Source organism: Ambystoma mexicanum, chromosome 5q, assembly GCF_040938575.1.
Source record: "Ambystoma mexicanum isolate Mex_15411 chromosome 5q, UKY_AmexF1_1, whole genome shotgun sequence".
Lineage (NCBI taxonomy): Eukaryota > Metazoa > Chordata > Amphibia > Caudata > Ambystomatidae > Ambystoma > Ambystoma mexicanum.
The window spans coordinates 1,077,112,470-1,077,136,850 of record NC_090933.1 but is presented as its reverse complement, the minus strand read 5'-3'; the positions used below and the strand labels follow the sequence as shown (position 1 = coordinate 1,077,136,850).

The 24,381-nt window shown below is 48.9% G+C and overlaps 1 protein-coding gene across 1 annotated transcript in view; it reads left to right on the top strand.

Moving 5' to 3' along the window:
• ATAD2 (ATPase family AAA domain containing 2) overlaps positions 1–24,381 on the top strand; it is a 750,324-nt gene that overhangs the window by 637,641 nt on the left and 88,302 nt on the right. Inside the window, exon 25 of the mRNA XM_069621583.1 lies at positions 14,818–15,234. Within this exon, the coding sequence (XP_069477684.1) occupies positions 14,818–15,234 (417 nt within the window). The remainder of the gene's footprint in view (positions 1–14,817; positions 15,235–24,381) is intronic.

Sequence of the window (24,381 nt, the reverse complement as noted above, 5' to 3'; positions counted from 1 at the left end):
GGTTTGACATGCGCTACTTTGAAAGATTCAGAGAAGATAACAGAGGTGAGGGAGTCGTGGAGTATGAAACTCGCCCGTTCTCCTGCACAGGTGGAGGTGAAGATTTCTTTTAGTAGAGCAGCAGGACAAGGATCATGGCGGGGGATATGGGAGGGGAGATCCGGAAGGCCTGCTGCTGGAAAGTAGTTTGAGGAACTCCTCGCTTGAGATAGGTTGAAAGATGGCGTTAAGGGGACGGGGATGGTGGAATATCAAGGAGCGGATTTTGGGCAGGGGGTGAGGTTGGATAGTTTGGCATTAAGGGTGGCCGCCCTGTCCTGTCCAGTGCTGTGCAAGTGTTCGGGAGGGTGGGGGGAGTTGCAGAGCGATTGCATGTACGCGGTCGGGGCAGTGGTACAGGAGGGCTTCACGAATTCTGTGATGATCCTGTGGAGCTCTATGCTGGTCGTGCCGCAATTCAGGATTCTTTTATTGTATGCTTTTTTGGCCTTTCGGATCTCAAATTTCTAGTTATGGTGGTGGTAGGTGAAAAATTACTTGCTATGAGGAGTTTTGGGTGCTAGAAATTTGCGCTCTAGGGAGCAATTGTGGGTTTTGAAAGTCTTCAGGTGGGGGTGAACCATTTGGAGGTAGGTCCTTTGCAGGTGGCGACGGGAGGGGGTGAGGGAGAGAGGTGAGAGCCGCTAAGCCAGGAGTCAAAGGATTCGACGGGTAAGAGTTTCTGTGGCGGGGAGTGCCGGGAGTTTGCGTAGCAGGGCTTCCGCCAGGTCAGGTAGTACCTTGACCTTGTTCCAGCATTTGTGGTCATGTGGTGAGACCGAGCAGGCCTTGGGAGGTGGGGCCGGAGTGTGGACAGTAAAAGGTATGGCTGAGTAGTCTGTCCAGATGAGGGGTTTGGGGGCTGGACACTGAAACAAGGTCGGAGGAGCAGAAAATCGCATCAAGGGTGTGGCCTATGGTAAGCCAAGCAAGGTCGAGTGCCTCAAGACTGTCGACCAGGGGTGGTTAATCGAGTTGTTTGGCATGTCAAACCAGATGTGGTGTCCAAGTAGGGCGAGTGCTGGGTGGTTAACCAGAATTGTAGCTAGTGAGTCGCAGACTGTTGTCAAAATGTCTGTCGTAGCCAGGTGGACTGTAGATGAGTAGGAAGCTGTGAGAGAGTGGGCAACAGGGGGAGTTTACTAGAAGGGATTCAGTTAGCCGTGAAGGGCTGGGTTTCGGTGAGTGACATGGAGATGTGAGGTTTGTGGAGAATGGCTACTCCTCTGGAAGGTCTGTTTAGGGTGACGAGTGTTAGGGAGAATTCTATTGAATGTGCTAATTCCCTCTACCTTGGAGACCCCCAGCAACTTTGCTGGATTTTGAGGACTTGATTTTTTTTAACCTGGAGAGAGTGAGACCCTTTACCCCACTCTCTGCTGTATTTTAATGTGATTTGGAACTGTTTCTTTTGGTTATGGAGTCTGACAAACTCCATAGGCATCATCTTTTACATTGTCACACAGCACCTTCAGTGCAGTGGCACAGGAAGTCTTTCAGATTTCCCCAAGGTTTAAATAACTTCTATGGGAAGAGCAGTAATTTGAAACTGACTTTACTTACATTTGTAACTTTCTAGACCCAGCACACACTATCTTACAATAGAGTGCTGGAGGGGTTACTTAGTGTATCCCCTTTTTCTAGCTTCCTGTGTAAAAGAAATTTCTGCTGCTTGTTAATCTGCTTAGAATCACATGCTGTGCATGTAGTCCGACATCCAGAGTATTTCATCTGGTCTTTCGGGGACCGAAAGGTGACGTCGGCATAGGCGTGTCTGTAACACTATCCCCATCGTGACGTGTAGTGTACCCAAAATCCCTCACGTGCAGAGGTCCCTCAGATTGTTTTTTTTTTTCGCCCAGATAACTGGTCGCCCTACAACAGAGCTCTTACATAAGAGACATTGTTTATCTTTAACCGACTTGTCGGTTTCCCCGTTAAGTCATTTTGGCAAGAACAACTTCGAAGACGGCGGGGGAATTGTCTACGGCGATGGATTTCGGCACCTAAGATCCGGCGGCCGCAACTTCCACATGGTCAGGCCCTCTGACCGACCTTTACACTAGGGAGTGGGGTAGGGGTGGCCATATTTTCGATATGTCTTTCCTCTTTACCCTTTAGGTCTGGTCATCTTCCCCTTTTGCTATGGAAAGGACTCCTTTTGGGTGCTGCCCTAAGTGTAGGGCCAGATATCCTTGGAAAGACTAGCACAGTACGTGCAATGCCTGTCTCCCCTTAGATCCCGAAGAGAAGCGGTGTGCAGCATGTAAACTCCTTCGGCCTAAGACCCTTAAAGTGCGCCGGGCCACGTACGGTAGGTCTTGAGTGGAGCCCCCTTCCCCCACCGCCACACACGCCGAAAGAGACGGGGGGGGGGGACTTCTGATGACCAAGCATCCGTTGCAGATGTGATAGACCTTGAGGCGAACACTTCAAGGTCTGTCGTGCCCGTCCCCGACCCTTCAAGGCCTGACTTTGGTCTCGCTTCAGGGACAACACCCGGCAACAGGGGCGTACAATCGCATATTACTAAGCACACAAACCCTACACCTATTTTTGATGGGTATGTCAAAAAAGGTGAAGGCGCTAACAGGACTGTCAAATTACGGCAGGATTCCTCACATCATACAAATCCAAAGCCTTCCCCGCATCCACAGCAGTGTCTTGCGACTAGGCATTTTAAATCAAACGAGGGCGCTACCCCTAAATCTGGTGCACACGTCGAAACGTGGAAATCTGACGCTATGACTCTCCCGAAGGCTGCAGTAGGCCCAAAAATCACGATTACGCCTCAAGTCGAAAAAACCACCGATAGGCCCTCTAACGCCACAGAAGGCAATAAATCTACTGCTAGTTCTTCGGAACCTTTGTCTCGCGCGGATTCAGTGATTATCGAAGAAAGCGTCGAGAGAATTACTTCGGCAGTTGGGCTTATTCCCGTTCTGCCGAAAAGCATGGGACAGGCCACAGATATGCCATGGCATCCAGATTCTCACAATTACTATGAGGACAGTCAAGAGCCTCTTTCTAACACCCTAAGAGACAATTTTTGGCGCCGTAGGGCGGAAGATGACGTTTTTCCACCCATAGGCCCTTCTTGGTCCTCTAAATGGACAAGGGGAAATTTGAAGTGTGTATGGACTGCCTGGAAAGAATTATTAGTTTTTTTGCGCATCCTTCCCCGAAAAGAACTCGTGGAGAGCCTAATCTTCAATCAACATATCTACAAGATCAGCCTTCTGTCCCCGTCCAGCATGAAGACATTGTCCAGATGGACATTTATAGAGACATTTATAATGAAGGGGAAGAAACTTGCTTTCTACAAAATTATGAGGAGGACCAGGCGGCAACCACGGACAATTGGGACGAAACCCTGCAGGTGCAGACGGACCCATGGACGCTCCCCCAACAAGATCAGGACACTGATGTATTGTGCCTGGATTCCCCTTGGTCCACCCTGGCTCACCAGGCCTCACCTGTAGACAACCAGATGTCCTTCAATAGCATGTTAAAGAAGGCAGCTGAGCATTTTTAGATCTCTACACAAGAGGCTGTGCCTGAACAGGACTTTGTAGAGGATATTCTTAAGGAGAAACCTCCCTCTAGCCAGGTCATTCCCCTCCTTAATTCTATTGCGAAGGTTGGCTCCCTCTTGTGTCACCAGCGCAAACATCGGGCAGTGAACCCAAGAGTTGAAAAGTTATTTCGACCAGCTCCTTCAGACCCACTATACATTAAAGGGCATGCTACCCCTGATTCTCTGGCAGTGACTACCACCTGGAAACGGGCAGGAGTACCCATTGCCACGGGGGAAGCACCTCCGGATAGGGAATCCAAGAGGCTGTATGCATTGGGCAAGCGAGTCACCTCGGCTGCTGCATATACCACGCGTATAGCAAATAATACTACGCTGTTAGTGAGTTATGCTGACACTCAGTGGAACCTACCCCAGGAAGGCCTCCAGGAGGTCTCAGAACCCGTCAAGTCCAAACTTCTCTCTATAGTGGCCGAAGGAAGGCAGGTGAACCAGAATGTGATAAAAAAAAACACTCCGGACACGGCCGTAACAGCAGGCAGGTCTCTGGCCCAAGGAACCTTGCTCAAAAGACACGCTTGGCTGCGCATCTCAGGGTTTAAGCCCGAAACACAGGCTTCGCTCATCAATCAGCAGATTGAAGAAGCTAACCTCTTCGGAAAGGCAGTTGATGAGGCCCTAGAAACAGCCAAAAAAGAGCATGAAACTCTCCCTGCAGCAAATCACTCAAAGACCATCCCCCCAGAGAGGAAGTAACTCTCGGCGGTCCTTTCGAGGGCAGTCCCGTGCAAGCCAGAACAACTATGGCACGGTAAATTTCAATACCAGACAAGCATTGTGAAACACTGCTTACTACCCTCAAAGGGGTCAGCGACGCGGCAAAGCCAGAGGTAGCTGCGGCCTCTGGTCAGAAATGACCATCAGATTCAGGTCCCCTACCATGTCACCCCGGTTGGGGAGCGATTAACATCTTTCCTCCCGGCATGGGAGGGGATAACTTCAGACCAGTGGAATTCGCCCGACCGCCACAATTCAGACCACCGCGCTCATGGCACCTTTCACCGGACCATCTGGAGATCCTGAATCAAGAGGTGGAAGCTCTGCTGGGAAAGGACGCCATTGAAGCCGTCCCTATTCTTCAGGTAAACAAGGGTATTTATTCAGTGTACTTCCTTGTACCCAAAAAAGGACCTAAACATGCGCCCTGTTCTAGACCTGCGCCCAGCGAACAAGTTCATAAAAGCTCAAAAGTTTTGCATGGTAACGCTACAGGAGGTGATCCCACTGTTGAAACAGGGGGATTACATGGCAACATTGGACATGAAAGATGCATACTTCCATATTTCAATGTTGCCAGCGCACAAAATATCTAAGGTTCATGATGGAAGACAGTCCTTATCAATTCAAAGTACTCCCCTTTGGCATCGCCTCGGCGCCACAGGTGTTTACGAAGGTCCTGGCAGTAGCTGCAGCACACCTGCGCAGGTTATCCGTTCCGGTTTGCCTTTACCTCGACGACTGGCTCATAACAGGGGACTCGTACAACACATGTTTTTTGAATACCCAAAGAACCGTGGACCTTCTCTTCAGTCTAGGGTTCTCTATCAACGAGAAGAAATCCAGTCTAGTCCCCAGTCAAACGAGACAATTTCTGGAAGCTCTGATCAGGACGAAAGACGGCTTCGTCTTCCCCTCCAACGAGAGGGTTCAGAACATGCTTGTTTAGATCCCTCAGTATGTAGCCAGTCTGGAGGTGACTGTGCGCAAAGCCATGCGTTTGCTAGGAATGATGGCGTCATGCATATACTTAGTGACCCATGCGCGGCTGCACATGCGTCCCAAGCAAGAGTGGCTCAACAGCCAGTGGTGTAAGGCCAGCAGACAATGAGAAGATCTGGTAGTTGTCTTGCCAGCCCTCGTTCCCTCTCTGCAGTGGTGGTCCAGGGAAAACCTCTTGAAGGGCAAGACCTTAACCACCCCTGCAGTGGAAGCCTCTCTCGGGCTGGGGGGTGGGGGGGCCTCACCTGCTTCAACAGACAGCACATGGAGTGTGGTCCCCTCAGATAGCATCCAATCATATAAATTTACTGGAGCTATTAGCGGTTTCAAGGCACTAAAGGCTTTTCAGACGCAATTACAATGGAAGACAGTGTTGATTGTAACGGACAGTACTACAGCCATGTATTACCTGGACAAACAGGGGGGCACTCTCTCCAGGGCGATTCAAGCTGTCCCAAAACATTTGGATATGGGCTCTCAAACACGAGATGTATGTTGTCCCAACATGTTCCAGGGGAACTCAATCTTCTGGCAGACATGCTCAGCAGAGATTTTACGAATGGCTTTTGCACGAAGACATTGTGTCCAACGTCTTTGCAGAATGGGGCTTCCCAGAGATCGACCTGTTAGCGACTCAGGAGAATGCCCAATGCCAAGACTACGCCTCCAGGTACCCCCAGAACCGCTCAAAGGGGAACGGTCTCTGGATAACATGGTCGGGGAAATTTGTCTACGCTCCCCCGACCCTGGTTCGCTCATCTGATGGAAATGTCCCTCTCCCCGCCAGTAAAACTACCCTGCCCATACAACATCTCAGGGCAGGGGGAGAGACCCTGCACCCTTGCCCACAAACTCTGAATTTAGCAGCCTGGCTCCTGAGGTCATAGTTTGGACACCTACATCTCCCTCGGAGGTGCATGGACATACTCAGGGAAGCTAGAAAACCTAACACACGTTATTCATATGCTAGCAAATGGAAACGTTTTGTCATCTGGTGTAATTCCAAGGGTGTCAACCCCAACGATTGCTCACCCACACACATTGTGCTGTACCTTACCCATCTGTTAGACACTGGGTTGGTCTTCAATTCCCTAAAGGTTAATCTGGCTGCGCTCTCAGCCTACACCACATCACAACAAAAGGTGTTGTGGTGGAAGATACCAGTGATCAAGGCCTTTATGGAGGGGGGTTAACAGGATTTATCCTCCCATTTCTCACCCAGCTCCTGGATGGGACCTAAATGTGGTTTTAACCAGGCTCATGGGATCTCCCTTTGAGCCAAGGCATAAAGCAAGTCTAAAAGACCTGACTTATAAAATGGTCCTCCTAGTGGCTATCACTTCTATCAGAAGGGTTAGCGAACTATAGGCCCTTTCTGTGCTAGACCCCTTTGTTACAGTCCACAGGGATAAGGTAGTTCTGCGCACTCTACCCAGATTCACGCCTAAATTTATCTCGATGTTCCATGTGAACCAATCGATTGAACTACCTACCTTTTTCCAGAATCCCACTAGCATGGCCGAAAGAAGCCTACACACACTAGATGTGTGCAGGGAAGTCATGTTCTACCTGGAAAGAACGAAACCACAGAGGAAAACAAACCAATTTTTTGTTTCAGTGGCAGCTGGTAGAGAGGGGGGATCCTGTCTCTAAATCAGCTATCTCATGGTGGATTGTCAAATGCATCACTCACAATGTTTCTCTCTTGCTAAGAGAGAACTGCCCTTCAGCCTAGAGCACATTCTACTCGGGGCACTGGGGCGTCCATAGCATTCATTGCAAATGTTCCCCTAGTCCATTTACAAAGCGGCAACCTGGAGTTCTGTACACACCTTTACAAAACACTATTGCCTAGACACTCATTCTAAATCTGATTCTCAGATGAGACAAGCAGTACTAAGACATCTTTCCTCTACTGTTCCTTCTCACAACCCATCTCCAACTCCGGGTACTGCTCGCTAGTCTGTGCACAGAATGTGATTCTAAGCAGATTAACAGGCATCAGAAGACATGCATTACTTACCTTAATAGCATTTCTGATGATTCTATCTGCTTAGATTCACATCCGCCGTCCCTACTTCCCCACTCTGGGTGGAAGGAACATAGACATTTTACTACTCTCTCTCTTCATGTACTCACAATAGCCTTGGGCTCCCTCATGGCAGAAAAAATACAATCGGTTGGACCTTGGCGCATGAGGGATTTTGGGTACACTACACGTCACGATGGGGATAGTGTTACAGACACGCCTATCCCGACAAGATGCAATACTCTGCGGTTACCACTGGATGTTGGACCATATGCACAGCATGTGAATCTAAGCAGATACATTCATCAGAAATGCTATTACGGTAAGTAATGCATGTCATCTGAACTGCTTTTACTTGCCCAAGTTGTTTTGACTTTAACTTTGCCTAGTGTGTATATATATTTCTGAGGCTTGTGGAATCTGCTTAGATCACATGCTGTGCATAGGCCGACATCTAGTGGAAGCTGCAGAGTATTAGTTTGTTTTTTCGAAAATGGGTGTCGACAGAGGGCGTGCCAGTAATACTATCCCTAGTGTGACGTCCACTGTACTAGGACCCTCAGATTGTTTTTTCCCGCCATACTGGTCGGAAGCATTTCGCGGAGTTCCCTAGCCTTAGCCATACTTTTGCTAAATATTGTTATATTTACCCATTTCTCCACCCCAACGTCGAGTCCCCGAACTGCCACACTCGACGCCGGCGCGGAGAAGAATTCGACCATCGACGGCTGCACGACGGATTTGGGCCTCGGAAGGCCTCTGGCCTCGGCCCGGGCCTTGGAAGGCCTCTGGCCTTGGCCCTGCAAGTAGGGAGAGTGGGGGTGGGCATACTCTACACACTTTTGTTATATAGGTACATTTGTGTATATATATATTCCTACACTTACCAGCCCACTGCCAGAAGGTGCGTATGGAGGGTACCCCTTTCCAATTCTGCCCCAAGTGCAACCACAAGTACCCTTGGGTCGACCGGCACGCCACGTACAATCTCTGCTTGCCGAGGGATCGCCCCGAGGCGAACTGCAGAGCGTGTCGTAGGTTTAAACCAAAAACACTTGAGGACCGTTCGATCAAGCGTTGGGCCCACCACGCCAGGTGTCAGGAGGCATGGTAGCGGAGGGCGCCTTCAGCGAAGGCAGTGACGCCGTGCTTTTGGACAGCGAGGGCAATATGGCATCGAAAGACAGCCGAGCGCAAGTCCCCGGCCTCGGAAGGTCGTCCGGCAGGGCGGCTATGGGGAAGACCCCCGGCGACACAAGCGCTTCCCACAGCACTTCCACAAAACACATGAAGTCCAACCGGGACTCGACGCGCACGTCGAGTTCTTGGAAAGAGGCACATAAAGAACGGTCCGAATCGGCGTCATCTGACTGTTCTCGATCTAGATCGCTGCATGACACCAGGCAATCATCTACTGTTGCCAAGAGTGCTTCGCTCCCCAAGGTAACGGAAGTTCGATCGTCGGCGGATGAAGGCGACTTCCATCCCCAGACCGCACTCCAGGAGTCGGCGCCCGCAGACCGCGTTACGGGGGCTCCTGAGCCCCTACCTCCACGTTCGAAGGATAGGGACACTACCCCCGAACCTCGACGCCAGGCGTTGAAAGGCTCTGAAGGGGCGAAAAGGCAGGGATAACGCTCTTGCACTCATGGAGAGGGGGAAAAACAACAAAGGAAGCAGCCTAAGCCTCTTTCCACTCCTCAGAAACACACACAGGTCCAAGTCTTCTGCTATCACAAAGACCCCTGCTCAGACCAGCAAGTCTAGTCAGGATAAGCCAGAGAAACTTCCAGAAAGAGTCATTCCCAGTTCTAGAGAATGGTCTAGTGATGACATAGACTGTCATGTCAAGGATGTCATCATTGGCAGATTTTTACACAAAAAACCCTGAACACTTTCTCTCTTATACTCCCGACGGGTCAGCACCCTCAAGGATCCAATACCTTCAAGTAAAAAGTCCCTGTTTGAAACACCAACACTGTCTTCGGACCCCTTCTATGTACAGCCCTACTCTCAGTATCAAGGAGATACATCCTTTTGTGAGGATCCAGATTTGGGCATGTTGGAAGAGCAAACTGGTACAGCAAACTGGTACGGGCTACTATGGGGATGATGAGCACCAAGAAGAAGAAGAGGAGGAGGACCCTGAAACCTACAGAGTAGATTCCCCGGTAGAGAAGGAACCCCCGGTTACCGACTCCCCTGTCGACAACCAACCTCTCCTGAATGAAGTTCTGTCTCGAGCAGCAGAACATTTCCACATTGACACCCAGGGTGCTCAAGAGGAGAGGGACTTCGCCGAGGAGTTAGTGGGAGAAAGGAGGCCTGTTGCTCAGGCCATCCCTATCCTTAAGTCTATTCAGAGAAGAATAGACCCTTCACTTGTAAATCCTAACCTCACCAGGGCAGTGAACCCCAAGATTGAGAAACTTTTCAGGGCAGCCCAATCAGACCCACTGTAGAGAAGGGGACATCTGAAACCGGACTCCCTGGTTGTTACAAACACCCGTAAGAGGGCTGGAACACCCTTGTCATCGTCTGAAGCTCCTCCCGACAAGGAGAGCAAGATACTGTATGGTTTGGGCAGGAAAGTAGCCTCCACTTCAGCCTACCAGGCAAGGATTGCGAACTCCACCACCCTGTTGGCCAGCTACAACTGCCATCAGTGGGAAGAAGTCGCGGCACTCATAGACTCTGCCCCAGAACCCTTAAAGAGCCAGTTGGCACGTGTTTCGGCGGAGGGAAGAGCTGTGTCCGGTTGCATTTTAAAAGCAACCTTTGATGCCGCGGATAATGCCGGCAGATTGATAGCAGAAGGAACTGTTATCAAGAGACACGCTTGGTTACGGCAGTCTGGATTCAAAGCTGAAAACCAAGCATCATTGTTCGATAAACAGGTGGAGCCGGATCTATTGTTTGGAAAGGCGGTCGAGGATGCGCTGAAAAATGCCAAGGACGAGTATATGAGACTCAAATCCCTAGGCCAACTAACCAATAAACCCACTAATCAGAGAGGGAATGGCAATTTTCGTCGCCCACGCGGCCAAAATTCCCAGAGGATCGAACTATTCCCAGCGGCAGGGTACACCGTGGAACAATAATAACCAACAGTCTACCCAGGGTTACGGCAGGGGTAATAAGAGGATGTGGTAAAGGTAGAGGCAGCCCCACCAAAACAGTGACGCTCCGTTCAGGGTCCCTTTTCACGCAATCCAAGTAGGGGGACGCATTTCTAACTTCACCCAAGCTTGGGAAGGGATCACATCAGACAGATGGGTGCTGTCCACAGTATCCGCAGGGTACTGCATAGAACTGTTAGAGCATCCCCGAAACCATCCTCCACGACAAAAAATACATTTGGTGGACCACCAGAAGATCCTCCTCGAGGAGATCGTCAATCTGCTAGCAAAGGACGTGATAGAACTCATCCCGGGACACCAGGTAAACAAGGGTATTTATTCAACTTACTTCCTTGTGCCAAATTATTTTTTAACAATGCGCCCAGTATTGGACTTACGGGCTGCAAACAAGTATGTCGAGCCCCAAAAGTTTTGTATGACTACTCTCCAGGAGGTAATCCCCCTCCTAAAAAAGGGGATTACATGGCAACATTGGCCATGAAAGATGCCTATTTTCATATTTCCATGTCCCCAGCGCACAAAGTACTTGCGCTTCAAGGTGGACAGTCGGCACTACCATTTCAAGGTACTGCCCTTCGGGATAGCTTCGGCTCCAAGGGTATTCACCAAGGTACTGGCGGTGGCGGCAGCACACCTGCGCAGGGAGGCAATCCCGGTGTACCCTTAACTGGACGACTGGCTCATCACGGGGGGACCCCAGTAATTTGCAGAACAAACATTCAAAGGACAATCGACCTCCTCTTCGAATTGGGCTTCTCAATAAACGAGAAAGTCAAGTCTGGTGCCAAGCACCTCCACACAGTTCCTAGGAGCTATCCTAGACACTCAAGAGGGGTTGACCTTTCCTTCCGAGGAAAGAATTTGGAATATACTGCTGCAAAAATTCCGCAATATTAGTCCGGTCGCCAGATAACGGTACGCAAAGCAATGCGTTTGCTGGGCATGGTGGCGTCATGTATTTATTTACCTGGTCCCCCACGCGCGCCTGCGTCCCATGCAGGAATGGTTGGCGAAACTGGTCTCGGGCAAGTGGTCAGTGGGACGATCTAGTGGTCGTTTCGCCAACACTTGTACAAAGCCTTCACTGGTGGACAAGAGAAAATCTGCCCAAGGGGAAACCCTTTATCGATCCCGAGATACAGGCGGTAGTCACAACCGATGCATGCCTGACAGGGTGGGGAGCTCACCATCTCCACCACACAGCTCAGGCTCTCTGGTCTCACTCAGTGGCCAAGAATCACATCAACCTGCTAGAGCTTCTGGCAGTATTCAGAGCGCTTCAAGCGTTCGAGCCCTACCTGCTAAATCTGTCAGTGCAAATCCGGACGGACAGCACTACAGCCATGTTTTACCTGAACAAGCAAGGAGGGACTCGTTCGCTAAATCTGTTCAAGCTTGCCCAGAAAATGTGGATATGGGCACTCAGACGGAACATCTTCCTGTCATCGCAACATGTTCTAGGGGATCTCAATTCTCTAGCGGATGCTCTGAGCAGAGACCCCCTCCCAGAGGAATACGAATGGTGTCTACACAGAGAAGTCGTAGAAGATATCTTCTCTCAGTGGGGTTTCCCCACTATAGACCTATTCGCCACAAGCGAAAACGGACCATGCCCAGGATTTGCATCCAGGGTGCCCCAACCAGACTCCCTGGGGAACGCCCTGTGGATGAACTGGTCAGGAATGTTTGCGTATGCTTTTCCACCAACTCCTCATCAGGAAGGTGGTCCACAAGATGAACAGAGAATAGATGACGCTCGTCCTGGTTGCTCCCATGTGGGCGAGACAACCGTGGTTCCCACACTTACGCAGATTAGTGGTGTGCGAACCCATCAAACTTCCGGCCTGGTACAACCTACTGTCCCAGCACCAAGGTCAAACAGTGCATCCTCAACCCAACTCAATGAACCTGGCAGCATGGCTCCTGAGGTCATAGAGTTCGGACATCTCAATTTACCACAGAGGTGTATGGACATCCTAAAAGAATCTAGGAAGCCAAACACAAGGCACTGCTACTTTGACAAATGGAAGAGATGTGTTATCTGGTGCCAGAATAAACAAATCAACATGCTCCACCTGCTGCATGCAGGACTAGTTTTATACATGCTCCACCTGCTGCATGCAGGACTAGTTTTTAATCTGAAGGTATACCTGGCAGCTCTGTCGGCATAAACCACTTCCCATAACAAGGTGCCGTGGTGGAAAGTACCAGTAGTTAAAGCCTTCATGGAAGGAGTAAAGAGACTTCACCCTCCTATTTCAAACCCACCACCCGGATGGGACCTTAACGTGGTGCTATCTAAACTCATGAGCCCCCCCATTCGAGCCCATGCATAAAAGCAGTCTCAAACACCTGACTTATAAGACGGCCTTCTTAGTAGCAATTACACCTATAAGAAGGGTCAGTGAAATTCAGGCTCTGTCAGTGCAAGATCCCTTCTTTACTGTCCATAAAGATAAACTGGTTTTATGCACACACCCTAGGTTCTCACCTAATATTTCCAAATTCCACATGAACCAGTCCATCGAGCTTCCGGCTTTCTTCCAAGATCCACAAAGCTCGGCTGAGGTGAAACTACACACCTTAGATGTTCGTAGGGCGGTCCTCTACTATGTAAAGAAGACCAGACCGCTAAGGAAAACAGACCAGCTGTTTGTCTCCGTAGCTACAGGCAGAGAGGGGGATAGCGTCTCTAAAGGTGCCATCTCCAAGTGGATTATTAACAGTACCCAGCTGTATTACTCCCTTTCTGAAAAAACTCTGCCTTTCACGCCGAGAGCCCATTCTACAAGAGGCATTGGGGCCACTCTGGCTTTCATTGCAAATGTACCCCTTGACACCATTTGCAAAGCAGCTACTTGGAGCTCTATTCACACTTTTACTTAGCACTACTGCATTGACACCCATTCCAAGACAGATACACAAGTGGGACAAGCGGTTCTAAGACATTTATTTGCTCATGACCCTTCTCACATCCCACCTCCTTCAGGTACTGCTCGCTCTATGCACAGCATGTGATCTAAGCAGATTCCACAAGCCTCAGAAGGGATACATTACTCACCGTAATCGTATTTCTGATGCTTGTATCTGCTTAGATTCACATGCGACCCACCCTTCCTCCCCTCTGAGAGAAGGCGCATGGATGCTTGTAGTCTTACCTTATCTATCTATCTGCTTGGATTATCTGTACTCGCGCTACTCCTCATGCTACCTCATGTCAGAAAAAATACAATCTGAGGGTCCTAGACGCGTGAGGGATCATGGGTACAGTGGATGTCACACTAGGGATAGTATTACTGGCACGCCCTGTGTTGATTCCCATTTTCAAGTTTCGAAAAACAAACTAATACTCCGCAGCTTCCACTAGATGTCGGCCTATGCACAGCATGTGAATCTAAGCAAATGCAAGCATCAGAAATACGATTACGGTGACTAATGTATCCCATATATAGGCATATTTTTTTTATAGAACTACAGTGTGGAAGTATTTCCTTCACTGTCTGCTCAAAGGTCTTTGTACTCACCTACTGCCTTTCTCCCGCCTAAGACGAGCCTTGCTGCTCGGCCATTGCTAACAAAATAATTGTGTAGTTGGAACCCTGTGCCCAAAGTGCGAGTCTTCTAGTCCTAGCACAGGTGGACTTTAGTAAAACTACCTAACAGAAACCGTAATGCAATAAAGGTTTAAAGTGTGGTTATGTCCCATTTGTGACTCTTAAATGTGATTGTGTTTGTGTATATTGTTATACTAACCTTTAAATGCTTTCATTTAAGGCATTTGTTAATGGGTTTTTATACCTGTCTGGACAACGTATTGCTCGACAGGCGTTCTATGTGGTTTCATCGTAGTAAACTACTTTCTGATATTTCACTTTTCTGAAGTTACCTTCCTTCCTACTCTGGCACCCTTCCTTCACCCTTGCCCTGTGCCCACTACCCCAAAAGCATTAATAGCTTTTTATACAGCCAGACTTAATTTTGGTAAAGATAATTATTATTTAATGTTATTTACTGTCACATAGCAGTGTATAATTGAACAAAAACCTGGATATGTTAACTGTACTTTGCACAAAATACTTGATCTCCTTAATCTAAGCCTTACTGCTCACCCTCGATACTAAGTAAGATTTGATATACTTTTGTGGTGAATCTTTGCAGGTCCACCAGTAGCGGTTCTGAAAAATCTTGCAACAGAGGTTTAATCTAAAAATATCCCTCTATGAAGACCCTGTAAGGGTTTTTGTTGCCATTTTTTGTTTATTTAATTGGTATTTTTTCTTTTTTTTTTTTAATAGCTCCATCAAAAAGGCGGAAACCTCGCAGAAAAAGCAAGTGGAGCTCAGGATGCATTTCGAAGAAAAAGAGAACCTCTACCACAAGTAAAAACGACAGTTTAATTTCAATTGAAGAGGATGAGGACGAGAGTGATTGTGCCCATGACAATCAGTACTCTAGTGTGGATCAAAGTGAACTAGAAGTGCATTTGGACTCCTCAATGGACACTGAAGGTGCCACTGCTGTTCAGGACCCAACATGCAATGGATCTGAACAGTCCAGGGTTGAAGTCAAAGAACCAGTTGTTGAGACTGTCGCTGGCAGTCAGAATGTTAGTGATGCTGTGAGTTTGGACTTAAACAAAGACACTGAAGTATCAAATAGTGAAAATACCAACTCGCGAGTTACTGTAAATGGACATAAACCTGACGTGCAAGGTAGGTGGAAGAACAGTTTGCCAAACCGTAGCACTCGCTTTTCTTGGCATGTGGCCCAACAGGCCTTAGAATTCCACTTGGTGCAGTTCTAAGGTCTTTGCTGTTATTAAAGAAGCCAAGCTTTTCCTACGGCTGTTCTGGGAAAATACCATTTACGAAACAAAGGATATGTACTGTCCTGTGATCTGCCTATCTAGAACGCTTACACAGATTCCTTTGTGAGGAGAGCTCTGCCTCTTTAAACCCAGTTTTAGAGGTGTAGCGTTTGCAGACAAATGTGTACTTCTTGCCTGTGGCCATCTAAATGTACTGTAGCATGGTAATTGTTAGCTAACGGAGTAGCTATTGGGCAACGTAAGCATAGTTCACTCTTTGGGTGTTTTGATGAACTGGACTTGGCAACTTTGCTTTTGAAGTTGAACTGTTTTCTAATGATTGTTTCTCAAAATGTCCCCTAGCTGGCATTTAATTGCTAACCGGTAGCAGCCCAAGATGATTTTAGCTCCTTTAGGAGAACTCTGAGCCAAGGCATATTTCACATGTTCTTCTCATGGCCTAAATGACTGCCTTCTGCCTCAGACTACATGTATGCACTGATGGAAAGGTATCGATAGTTAAAAGAAAGTCGTTGAGCGGCTCCAAACTACTGCCATCACTGCCTTAAACTCATTAGTTCTGTTCCAAAGTATTTTTGATCTGCGCCACCTTGTTGGGATCATAAACTGGTTCTTCTGCTGTTTTGAAAGATTGTCCAGCTGGTATTAATGCTGCATGTCGATTTCCTCTAATTTCCAATTTATTAAGCTGCTTAATGTGAATCTTTTTCAGTTATAATCTTGGCTTTGCTCCAGTTTGTTTTATTTTAGTATGTCACGGATTTAAAGACACGACACACTACAGACCAGGACTCTTTCTACTGTCCAGGAATGTGGCGCACAATAAATATGCGTTTAAGTTTATTAAATTCAGATTCTGTTTGAAAAGGCAGCCAACCCGTCTCATACCCCTCCTTGACTTATACCCTGTGTTGCAATGGACCATGAACCAGGCCGGTGTGTAATAATGAAATATTTATTTTTAAATTCAAATAACAGTCCATGTAGGGCAGCAATCAACAGTGTGGTGATAATTGCACAGCAAAATGATAGGATACCCTTAATTTAACTTTATAACTTCAGACACATCAATGCAAAGGTGAATGAAAGCAAGATTACTTTTTGGGAGTACTTTTAAATGACACAATGGTTAGGCACTCCCCCTGCAACACTTACCCAAACCCTGGTTAACCAAGTTTTGTGTGGGTGGAGAGAGTAGCAAGCCGTCAAGTATCATAGGCAAAAATCAGAGTGAAAATCCGACCTACCTCTGCACCAACCCCCGCCCCCCTTTCCCATATCCCCCCTCCTGAATGGGAGGCCAAAATCAGATTGAAAACCCTTAAAAATGAGCAAAATAGCACTACTCGGAATTCAATTAATAGTTATTTTACATGTGCGGTTGAATGAATAAGACAGGAATGTGTGTAGCTAGGCTAAAGAAGCAAGAACGCTTACAACCTACAAGGCAAGATATTCAACATGAATACAGGTGAGCAAGTCATTTTTGGGAAGGAAAACAGTGCAGCAGAAAATCACACGTGGTAGAATTGCAATTTCTTAGTTTTCACAACTTAGTAAATGAGCTAAATAGTTGAAATGGGTTTTACTGAAGAGGTACAAAGGCACATAACAGGTATGATACTAAAGTGAAAGGATGACTATGGGTGACGGGATGGAATTCTTTATATGAAAGGAAAAACGGATTTTAAACAGGAAACAATTTCACGGGCAAACTCGGTTTTGCTAGCAAAATTATTTGTTCTGAAATTGCAGGGTAACAGAATGGTGTATGCAGCTTTTTGGTTCTGGGGAAGGGTGATACTTAAAAATACACTTAGGTGGGGTAGTTTGGACAGCTAAGCGGGTTTCTGGACAGTGGGACAAGGATCTGGTCACTGCGCACTGACGGCCAATCCTATAAGGGCACAGCGGGGCAACCAGGGTCTGGTCACAGTGGACAGCGGGGTGCATCACCTGGGTAAAGACAGGTCTGGGCACTGTTGAAGGTCTGGATTCTGAAGTTTAGATTTTTGAATGCCCTGACTCTCTATGCTTCCTCCTTTTGTAAGCAGGATGGCATCAGAGAATTTTTACTATGTAGGCAGAAATAACCTGGACATAACTCTAGGTTAGGATAAGTCAGGCTGTGGATGTCGCCGCCTCCCTGTAAGCAGATTGGACCCAGGGAAGTGACATCAGTTTTAGGGTATGTGTTTTCTGATGTGCTTTGTCATACCACAGTTACTTTTACCAAAATCAGTTATGACACAAAACCCTTAGATTTACAATTATTATCCTCCTGAAAATTAGGTAGACAGACCCCATATTTTACAAGGAATATGCCGTTCCAAATCCCAAGTCTGTGCGATGCTGTTTAGTCCTTCTGGCAATCTTTCACCATTTCTATAGAAAACGTTTCATCTAAAATTCTATAAATGGCTACATATGAGCCTATCAATGTCAGGCTAATTTCCATTACATTTTTACATCTGTGCCATGTACGCGATCTTCAGAAATGCCTCTGCCATTCACGTCCCCCACATGCTAGGATAACCCTACATAGTCTCTTATTACTGATATAAAAATTAGATTAAGAACCATCATAGTTTCACATTACTGCTTATTAAAAGTGGGCAGTCTTTCCAAACTCCCCCCTCCCCTCCAGCCAAATGTCTTTCCTTGGTCAGCTGAACAGGGTTACCATGACTTTCATCCCAGGCAGTTGAAGTTGAGGAGAGGTGTCAAAGGAAGTCACACTTCCTTGCGACAAGGCCAGTTCCCCTTGATCCATTGTCCCTGACTGCTAAAGTGCCAGCCAGTCTGACGAAGTCGCTACTTCCCACACCTCTGCGCCTTTCATAATTGTAAAGGGGCTTCCTTTCCCAAGGGGCTGGATATCTTTGACGTGCCAGCCCAGTGAAAACTGGTTCTGCTGCTTTCAAACAGCTTTCAATCGTTTTATTTTGTTTCCTTTCTTTCACAAAAGCCAGTCTTTTTGTAAATAAATATATTCTACATTTAAACCACCCCAGTCCCACACATGTATACTGTTTCTGTGTGGGTATTTGGGATGATTTCACATTTAGCTTTCAAAGTGTAATTTCACTTCTTTGCCAAACAGTCTAACACGGGTTCATTTAATTTTCATGTCCATTTAAAAATGTGTTTTTCCTTGCATTTTTCTTTGTCAGTTTTCATAGCTTTGGTCAATGTCGACCCACGGGGATATGTTAAAGAAATGGGTCCTTTGGAACTAACATCAGTAACATGAGAGAGAAATCTTCTTTTGAAGTGCTGTGCGTGTGTTTAATTTGTTTCCAAAGTAAATGTGTGTGGCCTGAAATATAATTCCTGCTTTTGATAGACTTTGACACTCCAATGCCATTCAGGGAGGAATGGCCCTCATTTGATGGTGTTCAACCTGAATATAGATGGACATGGCTGGGTTTTGCTGGAACCAAACTAGGTGGCGATTGAAGATGAAAATAGCACCAGTGCAAGGTTGTTTTAATCGCAGAAAATTTTCTTTGTAGTTTTACATTTTCGAGGTGACAGCACAGCAGCGCTAAGACATTCTGCCTTTGAATGCCTCTTTTTGGGTGCACATGAAGAAAATTGCCCCATATGTGCTCAGCAGACAGAGCGCAGCCATGATTTCTGTAACTGCTAAAATGCAGTTTTGTGATGCAGGGATTTCTGCTGGGCTGGTAAATGTACCCCACAAGCATAATTGGCACCACAGTAGACTTGCCAGTTCTGCAATTGTGCACCCACAAGAAGGTTGTTGGTGCCACATGATGGGTCGGTGATGCTATGTAGTATTCCAGACATGACGTGTTTTGCTTTATGGTTTGATTTTATTCAGTCTATGACCTTTGTATTTTGTTAATATATTGGAAAAAAAAGTTAGCCAATAACTGTATAAAGGGCATATGGATGGTTAGAGAAGTTCAAGCGCTAGGTCGTTTTACACAGTCATCGTGTAGTAGTTGATATATTAAACCAGGTGGTGGTGAGGAAGGAGTGGAGAGCTGCAACCAGACCGATAAATAGCTTCAACTGTAATTATTATTTCTGATGCTTGTTAATCTGCTTAGAATCACATACTGTGCATATAGTCCAACATCTAGTGGTAACCGCAGAGTATTGCACCTTTCTTTCGAGGATCGAAAGGGTACGTCAACATGGGAGTGGCTGTAACACTATCCCTAACGTGACGTGTAGTGTACCCAAAATCCCTCACGCGTCGAGGTCCCTCAGATTTTGTTTTTCCGCCCAACTAGTTGGTCGCCTTATGCGGAACTCGAAAGAGATAAATTGCAAATATAGTTACTACTTTGTCCCACGACCGATGGTCGTCTAGTCTTTGACTTTCCTGCTTCAGCGGCTACTTCGTGGACCCCTACGTCGAAGACATCCACTGCTGTTCGGTGACTGGTGCATCTGTCTCGGCCCTTCAGCCAGGCCTATACAGTGGGGAGAGTGGGACCCCGGAATTGATTCTTCTGAGAAGGCATTTCCTTCCCCTCTTTCCCTTTGTGGTCTGACTGCCGCTTTTCACCTCTGCTATGAAGAGGACTCCATTTAAGTTTTGTCCGTCTTGCAACGGAAAATACCCCTGGAAGGACACCCATCGCCATGTTTACCTGAAAATAACGGGGGCACTCACTCTCCATGGCTATCCAAGCTGTCTCGGAACATATCAAAATGGTCTCTCACACACAAGATGTTCCTCCTGTCACAACACATTCCAGGGGAACTCAATCTACTGACGGACGTTCTCAGCAGAGACTTCCCACTACCCGTAGAGTACGAGTGGCGATTGCACGAAGATACTGTTCTCAACGTCTTCGCAGACTGGGGCTTCCCAGAGATGGACTTGTTTGCAACTCTGGAGAACGCACAATGCCCAGATTACGCCTCCATGTACCTGCAGAACCGCTCCAAGGGGAACAAACTCTGGATAACATGGTCAGGGAGATGTGGGCCTGCAACCCTTGGTTCTCTCATTTTATGGCAATGTCAGTCTCTTTGCCATCTGTACCTTCTCACAACCCACCACCTTCTCCCGACACTGCTCGCTAATCTAAGCATAGCATGTGATCTAAGCAGATCCACAAGCCTCAGAAGGGATACATTACTCACCATAATCGTATTTCTGATGCTTGTATCCGCTTAGATTCACATGTGCCCACTCTTTCTCCCCTGTGGAGTACAAGGTGCACAGATTTTTGGCTTGAGCTACTCTTATCTGCTTCATTACATCTGTACTTGCGCTGTACTTCGTGCTATCTCATGTCAGAAAAAAAAACAATCTGAGGGACCTAGACGCGTGAAGGACCAGGAGACGTCACATTATGAATAGTAATACAGGCATGCCCAGTCGTCCCAAAAATGTAATACTCTGCGGCTACCACTAGATGTCGGCCTATGAATAGCATGTTAATCTAAGCGGATGCAAGCATCAGAAATAAAATTACCGTGAGCAATGTATCCATATATTCTCCAGCATGGGCTCTGGCATGGATTCACATGCTCATGATTATTCCCCGTCGTCAGGCTGGGAATCCTCGGTAAAGAAAAAATCAGTATCAGTTTCGTTTCTGATCTGTCTTTCTTAGTAGTAACCAATCACTGATCTCTGGGACATACTGCCCCCAGCCAATGTCTGCCCTCTACCTAAGCCCCTCCCCTGGCAGCCATCCTCATATTTTTACCGCACGTTCAAGTGTTGGGAGTCCTCGTGTTTTAGCTCTTGAGCTTTTACTGAGTTTTCGCGCTTTTTCAGGAGAATTTTCTCATTTGTTCGAGCCTCAAACTCCACCCTTTCTACTTCCGATAACGGGCACCCGTTTCAGATTTCTTCTACGCCCCTCAAGGGTGACGTTTTCGTCGAGTTATGCTTCTTGGAGGATTCTAGAAGATCTGTGGCCCACCTCAAAGGACATGGCCCAGGACAAGGGAAGCTCGACGCCTGGATCCAAGCTGTTCAGGAGCTGCCCAGGATGCGGATTGCAAAATGTTTTCAAGGAGGGCGAGCATTCGAGATGTCTCTACTGCCTTCATGAGGACAAGACGCACGTGGAGAAGGACTGTGCGTTCTGCAAGAACCTGTCGGAACGGACCAAGCAAGATCTCCGTTCCCGCCTCGCCGCCTGGCTGGAGAAGGGCACAGCAGGTAAGAAGGTGAAGAAAAAGTCTGAGAGGTCTTCTAAGTCCTGTGAGGGCGCCCCGGCGACGGGGGCCCAACAGAAGGCCCCCAACGAAAGGTCGGGGCTCCTCTGCTGCCAGGCAGGGCGCGACTTCCCCGGCACGATCAACCACTAGCCAGCGCTCTAGTTCGTGGAAGAGGAAGTCCGAGAACCCGGGTAAGCTTCTGGAGAGGCCCCGGTCAATCTTGAAGGGAGCCGAGGGGGAGCGAGGCAATGACCCTGCTCTCCTCCCCCCCCCCCCCCAGTGAAGGCCCAGGACGCACCTACGGTGGTGAGGGCCTTAATTCACCCGGCAAAGGCCTCTATCGAGGTTGTCGCAGCAGAGGCTACACCAGTGGAGGCGACCTCGGGGCCCAGAGTTTCCCTGCCGCCACAGAGGGAATCCTCTTTCCAGACCATCCTTAAGACCCTGGCTGAAAGAGGGGGGGGTGGCCATTACGGACTCGGATTCAGCCTCCGGGGAGGATCCGGTGGAAACCGTGAAAGGCCTCAACGAGAGGTTCAAGAAGGTTCGATCCCAGGGGACGGTTCCCGCTGATGTGATCGACGAGGGCCCAGTGGAGCAGCCATCCCGTCCGTCGCAGCCATTACCCGAGCCCCAGGATAGCTCGGCGGCCATTTTGTTGGCAATCCAATCCTTATGTACTGAGATGGACGAGGTTACCACGGACCCCGACGGAGGATCCAGAACCAGACCCGTCGGGAAGCCCTCCGAACAAGCGGAGGAGAGTCCACCCCGCTCCGCCCTTCATGCCCGCGAGGCCTGTGGACCCCTCATCCCCCTCGCCGGACCCTAGAGAGGCGACGGATACGGGGACGGACGACGACAGCGGCGATGACACAACGGACATCCTGTCATCACCCCCCAGCCCGCTCGGGCTTCTCTACCCAACGGAATTGGCTCTTTTCATGCCATGATAACCAGGGCATCAGAGCTCTTCCAGCTCTGCCCTGAGGAACAGAAAAAGGAAGGGTTTCTTTACCAACGACGAGAGGCGAAGAGAAAGATGGTCCTCGCGGTGCTGTTGCTTGACGACCTCTGGGACGAGGGGCTGGCTATCCTCAAGAACCCTTCCACAACACCCGCCAAGAGGGACAGGTACGAGAAGAAGTATCGGGTCCCCGATGCCGCCCCCTTGTGCGTCAGGGTCCAGCCCACGACAGACTGTCGTCTCGGCAGCGGCCAAGAAGAAAGCAGCGGGTGCGGCGGCTTCAACTTCCACTTCCCCGCCGGACGGCGAGGGCAAGAAGTTGGACTCCATGGGACGAGTCATCTCGTCGGCGGCGATGACGATTAAGGCGGCCAATGCCTTAGCAATTGTGGCCCGTTACGACAGGGAGCTTTGGTTCAAGTTAGACTTCCAGGCCATCAAGACAGACACCTAGGAGTCCTTCAGCAACGGCGGCTCTTCTACTTACCGCCAGGCGACCCGCTCCTCGTCCCAGGAGGCCTACAAAGGCCGCGGCAAGCAAGGAGGGCAAGGCGGCAAGGCCTCTTCCAAGCAGGACTGAACCGGCCGTTGCGTCGGGCCCCCACTGAAGCTTCCCGGTGGGAAGCCGGCTGACGAAGTTCGTCAGCGTGTGGGAGTCCATCTCCACCGTCCGTTGGGTGCTGGACACCGTGGCCCGTGGACACTCGCTGGAATTTCAAAAGTGTCCTCTCATTCCTCCCGTGGCCAAGAAGGAGAATAACGTCACCCAACTGCTGTTGGAGGTAAGGGCGATGCTCAGGAAGGGGGCCATCAAGCTCGTCTCCAAGAGGCTCCGGAGTATACTCAAGATACTTCCTCGTCCGAAAGAAGACAGGCGGTTGGCGCCCCATCCTGGACCTGCGTCGGTTGAACAAGTACATCAAGGCACAGAAATTCAGGATGTTCACCCTCCAGCACGTGCTGGGACAGCTGGAGGAGGGCGACTTCCTATCGTCACTGGACCTGGAGGATTCTTACTTCCACATCCCCAGTATAAAAGGTCACAAAGTTCCTCAGATTCGTAGTCTAGGGGCGTCACTACCAATTCAGAGCCCTGCCGTTCGGATTAAAGTTGGCACCAAGTGCCTCGCACCGGTGGCGGCGCGGCTGCGCCTGCAAGGAATCCACGTCTACCCCTACCTGGACGACTGCCTAATCCGTGCAAGGTCAAGAGAACTCGCCGTCGAACACACAGCGAAGACCGTCCGCCTGCTCACGGAGCTGGTATTCGCCATCATCTACCCCAAATCCCATCTGGTCCCGTCGCAGGTGGCACTGTTTCTGGGAGCGAAGCTCGATACAGTGAAGCGATTGGCATCTCTGTCGGAAGAAAGGACGAAGGCCATTTTAGGCGCTGCACCTTGCCCGTTAGCCACGGAGGTGGCCAGAGTGAGGTCCATCAAGTCCCTCCTCGGGATGATGTCCTTGTGCATCTACCTTGTGCCCCTTTGCAGACTTCGGATGCGTCTGCTACAAGAGTTCCCTGATGCCCACTGGATTCAAGCGGCGGGCTGCTTCGAAGACGGGATCCCGCTCGACGAGGAGTTCCGTTGGACGATCCTATGGTGGGGTGCCCGTGCGCACCTCTCGGCAGGCATGGACTTTCAGGCCCCAGCGTATCAGTAGACGGTAACGACGGACGCCTCCCTGGAGGGATGGGGGTCCCGCACCAGAGATCTCCACGCAAGAGGCCTCTGGCTCCCGGAGGAGAGGTTTCTTCACATCAACATCCTGGAGCTACGAGCCGTGTTCTGGGCGCTCAAACCGTTCCTTCCATCCCTCAAGGACAAAATGGTGAGGATCTTCACCGACAACACCACCACAATGTTCTACATACGGAAGCAGGGAGGCACCAGATCCCCAGCC